The 4,434-nt window shown below is 46.7% G+C and overlaps 1 protein-coding gene across 1 annotated transcript; it reads left to right on the forward strand.

Moving 5' to 3' along the window:
- Positions 1–1,296: 1,296 nt before the first annotated feature.
- On the forward strand, positions 1,297–4,137 carry LOC123125102 (uncharacterized). The gene is made up of 5 exons (XM_044545637.1): positions 1,297–1,432; positions 1,637–1,878; positions 2,297–3,169; positions 3,255–3,407; positions 3,518–4,137. Exons 3-5 carry the CDS (start codon positions 2,330–2,332, stop codon positions 3,887–3,889), a joined length of 1,365 nt encoding a protein of 454 aa, XP_044401572.1. The 5' UTR covers positions 1,297–1,432; positions 1,637–1,878; positions 2,297–2,329; the 3' UTR covers positions 3,890–4,137.
- The last annotated feature ends 297 nt before the right edge of the window (positions 4,138–4,434 follow it).

The raw sequence follows: 4,434 nt of genomic DNA on the forward strand, positions 1-4,434 counted from the left end.
CTTCCTCGTCAGGCCACCCTTGGTGAGAGCTGGGTCCGGGCCGGTGCCATCGTCGTCGTCGCCGATTGACGGCGAATATCACCCGCTCCGGGTGCTGCCAGCGGAGGTCCTCCATGTACGCCTCATCGGCGGCCTCCGCCTCGAGGCGCTCCCTCGCCTCTCGGTCCTGCCGTGCCATCGCCGTGCTAACCACCCTCGGCTTTGGCGGGACGAGGTGGATCAGTGCTGTCCCGAAGGGGAAGTTTAGCCGGGCGGCGGCGCCGTGGTACCGAACGTACTCCATGGCCGCGAGCTCTGCCGTGTGGAACAACCCGATCCACTTCCGCTGGTGGGTCTCCCGGTCAGTGATCTCTGCCACCCATGTCCCCCACGAGCGCAGCCGAACTCTGAGGTAGGTCCTCGTTAGCGGCCGCGGCAGAGAGAGCTCCGGGAAATCCTCGAATCGGGTTGGAGCGGGCGGATCGGGCGAGCGGTGGCTCGAGGATGCGCTGGCAGACGAGGACCGCGGGCGTGGCGGTGCGGATCCACGCTGCGGATCGGCGGCGGGGACCTCCGGCCACCGCGTCCGGCCATTGGGAGGAGAGGGAGCGGCGGGGAAGGGCAGGGGACATGCCAACAACGGGGCGAGGGGGAGAAGAGGAGGCAGAGGAGAGAAAGATAGAGAGAGAGAGAAGTTTTACTCAGCTGCCGAGCAGTGGAGTGAAAATAGAAAGATTTGCAGCGGCCGAGTAATTTTTTTTACTCCACTAACATGTATTGAGAATCGGTTAGGTCCCGGTTAGAGAGGAGTAAAACCGCATTTTTACTCCTCTAACCGGTTATAAGTGATCGGTTAGAAATGCCCTTGTCAAGCAATACCTCCTCCAGCCTATTTCTAAAGACGGCCCTGGTTAATGCCATGTTGAAATAAAGAACGTTGACCTATTGTATTCTTTATTTAATCATGGTTATCGGATTAGAGGCGTGCAATATTTTTTTCTCCCGTTGTAATGCACGGGCTTTTTTGCAAATAAAAGAAAATCTTACATCCTAACGGAACGGGTCTTGATGTGGGAGGGAGCGAAGCGTTTTCTGGTCCAGTTTGTCTAATTCACATCTAGATGTTTCTAAGGATGTCACATCTAAGCTCCCATGAATAACACAGCAACAAGGAACAAAAAAAACCTGGAACGAAAAAAAAATAGACCCCAAACATAGTGGACACAAGGTTAGATGTGATATAATTATGTCATTTCTAGATGTGTCCTAGACAGACCCTGGTCTTATAAGCTGTACAGCCTTCACGTTGGTTGGTTTATTACTACCGTGATTCGTCTCCGCTGGAGTAGCAGTTAGCCCTGGCCGGCGGCGCCACCAAATACAGATCGAGATCGAGATCGAGTGAGAAAGAGGAGCGCCTTCATGGAGCGGGAGCGCCAGATCCAAGCCCATGGTAAGACCGCCTCTGAGCCCCTTCGGCGTATCTGCTCCAATTCATCCGCTGTGATGGGATCCGATTGTGTTAGATTTGAAGGAAAACCGACGAGACTTGGGCGCAATTGCATCGTTTCCCTAACATAGCACACCTCAGTTTGAGTCTGCTTCTGAACTCGTTGGTTCCTACTAATGATTACTGCGTAACACTGATGTGCTGCAGATGGTCGAACTATTGCTGCATTAACTAAGGCTTTGTTCGGTTAATCCTCCTTCCAAGGGGATTGGAGAGGATTGGAGGGGATTTTGGCTTATAGGGGATTCAATCCACCTCAATCCCTGCCAATCCCCTTCAAATCCACCTCAAACCGAACAAAGCCTAAAAGAGAAAGCTCACCCCACCGACGGGTTGATGATTCTGAAGGCAGCAAAAGGATAAGATGTTCATTGTCAGACCTTCCAGAGGTACGTCTCTCAGTTGCGGCAGTGGGAAACTATTGTTGCAAGCACAATACCAGCATAACAGGACTTAGCAATTTATTCTCCAGTTGCTGCAATATCCTATAGTCCTCTCAGGGGTGTCACATAGGTCCCCGAACTATGAAAATCATCATCCAGGGCCTCAAAGTGCAATAGCAGAATAGACTCCCTAGAACTCTTTGCCGTGCGAGCTGTGTCATTTGTTTTATTTTGCCATGAACTCGTACTTCTCATCGTTTTTCCTCTTGTTTATGCCTACAAGAACATTTTGCAACTTGTTCCTAACCTTAGCTGCATCTTGCTTATGCCTAAAACCAACATGTAGAAAGGAAGTTTTGTACGGGGCACTTGGTACTTTTGCCTCTGCAATTCTCATGATGAACTTTTCTACTTGTGCACGCAGGACATCTGGCATCATATACATTCCCTACTGCCAATGCAAGATGCTGCCCGTACCGCGTGTGTTTCTCACTTCTTTCTGCGCTCCTGGAGATCCCATCCCAATCTCACCTTCACGAATGAAATGATGTGCTGTAAAAGAAATCTAAAAACAGCGGGACCGGATATTATTAGAGACCACAACAACAAAATTGACCGTGCTCTAATGAAACACTCAGGCACTGGCGTGAAGAAATTCAGGCTTGAATACTTTGTTCCTTGTAATGCAGAACCATATCATCATCTCAATAGTTGGCTTCAGATTGCTGTTACACCAATGATTCAAGAACTCAACCTTGTAGTATGGCGGAAAGAGGAAATGTTTGGTTTGCAAAAAAGAAACAAAAAGCCAACGTTTAGCTTCCCATGCACACTTCTATCTGACAGGTGCCGAGACTCGATTCAGAATATCCGCCTTGCCAATTGTGTATTACGTCCCACGTGTCAACTTGGCTTGCCAAGCTTGAAAACGCTTGATCTGCATAATGTGTATATTACAGGGGATGAGTTAGGGTGCCTTCTCTCCAATTCCTTCGCTTTGGAACAGTTGAAGCTTGTATTCTGTCATGATATAATTCACCTCGAGATACCTTGCCTGCTGCAGCGTTTCAGTTTCTTGGAGGTGCTTGCATGCTCGAGCCTTGAAGTGATTCAGAATAAAGCTCCAAATCTCTCCAGATTTTGGTTTACAGGTAATCAAGTGCAAATCTCACTTGGAGATTCCCTGAACGTGAAGAACCTGAAGTTGGACCATAGCTGTTCCATCAGTTATGCTATTGACACCCTTCCTTCCGGTGTGCCCAACCTTGAGACACTAACCATAAATTCCACTCGTGAGGTATCCTCTTACTCTTAAGTTGGTGAGTGTCATTATAAAAAATATCCATATCTTCGAATAATTAACCTGACACATATTTATGCAGATAGCCAATGCACCAATGGCATCTAGCAAATTCCTCCACCTCAAGGTCTTGTGTATTAATATTTTTGGAAGCAATTTCCACCGGGACTACGATTATTTATCGTTTGTTTCTTTTTTTGATGCTTCTCCTTCCCTGGAGACTTTTCGCTTATATGTAAGTCCTGTTCACCCTTTCCTAAGAAAATACACTGTTCATCTTGCAAAGATTATCTAATAACCATGTTTTGAATGATCAATTTCAATATCTTGGCCTTTTACCTTCAGGTAGGTAGGCAGTTCAACTATGACTCGTTTGAGGGAGATTCCTCATCCCTGAGGCGAATTCCAGAACACCGCCATGGCAACCTCAAGAGTGTGAAGATCACCGGTTTCTGCCCCCAAAAGAGCATGCTTGAGCTAACACGTGATATTCTTCAGAATGCAGCATCACTTGAGCGCCTTACATTGGACGCTAGTCCTGTAAATTACCGGTGTTCTGGTAATATACTGGGCAGCAAATGCTTTCCAATGCAAACTGCATATATAAGGGAGGCACATAAATCAATCTTGGCTGTGAGAACATACATTGAGAGCAAAGTTCCCTCTAAAGTCAAGTTAAATGTTCTGGAGCCTTGCAGCCGGTGTCACCCTTTGTGAAAATTTCAGGTGGCAAACCATTGTAGTTACTCAGGTGGCAAACCATTGTAGTCACGCTTTATGAGTCTTTTAGTATGGCAAATCTCTATCAGTTCTAGTTCATATTAGTGGTTTTGTCAGTAGAAAACTGTTTCGTCGGTTCTGGATCCTCTATGGACGAGACTTCCTACTGCTATTTCAAATTAAATGTGCTGGGCCCTTGCAACCGGTGTCATGCTCTATAAATGTCAAACTATTGTAGTTACCCATGTTCAGTTCTGCAGTTTTAGTTGTGCTGTGCTTTACTTCTCAAGTTACCAGAGGTGTTTGGTGTTCGCGGTTTATGATAGTACTCCCTTCGCAAAGAAATACAAAAGCGTTTAGATCATTAAAGTAGTGATCTATACGTTCTTATAGTTCTTCACGGAGTACATTCTACATTTATTCGTAGTAGACTGTCCAATGTACGTCATATTGCTGGGTACACTGCCATTGATCATTGCTGGCAAGTTTGTTCGTTTAACCTTCTGGTAAGTTTGTTTCTTGAAGATAAAGTTTGAGGCAAT

Source organism: Triticum aestivum, chromosome 5D, assembly GCF_018294505.1.
Source record: "Triticum aestivum cultivar Chinese Spring chromosome 5D, IWGSC CS RefSeq v2.1, whole genome shotgun sequence".
NCBI lineage: Eukaryota > Viridiplantae > Streptophyta > Magnoliopsida > Poales > Poaceae > Triticum > Triticum aestivum.

Excerpts from the sequence above, each read along its gene's own strand:
- LOC123125102 (XM_044545637.1), top strand. The coding sequence starts at position 2,330 with ATGCAAGATGCTGCCCGTACCGCGTGTGTTTCTCACTTCTTTCTGCGC. Across the intron at positions 3,170-3,254 it reads CCATAAATTCCACTCGTGAG|ATAGCCAATGCACCAATGGC; the intron begins GTATCCTCTTAC and ends ATATTTATGCAG. Across the intron at positions 3,408-3,517 it reads TGGAGACTTTTCGCTTATAT|GTAGGTAGGCAGTTCAACTA; the intron begins GTAAGTCCTGTT and ends TTTTACCTTCAG.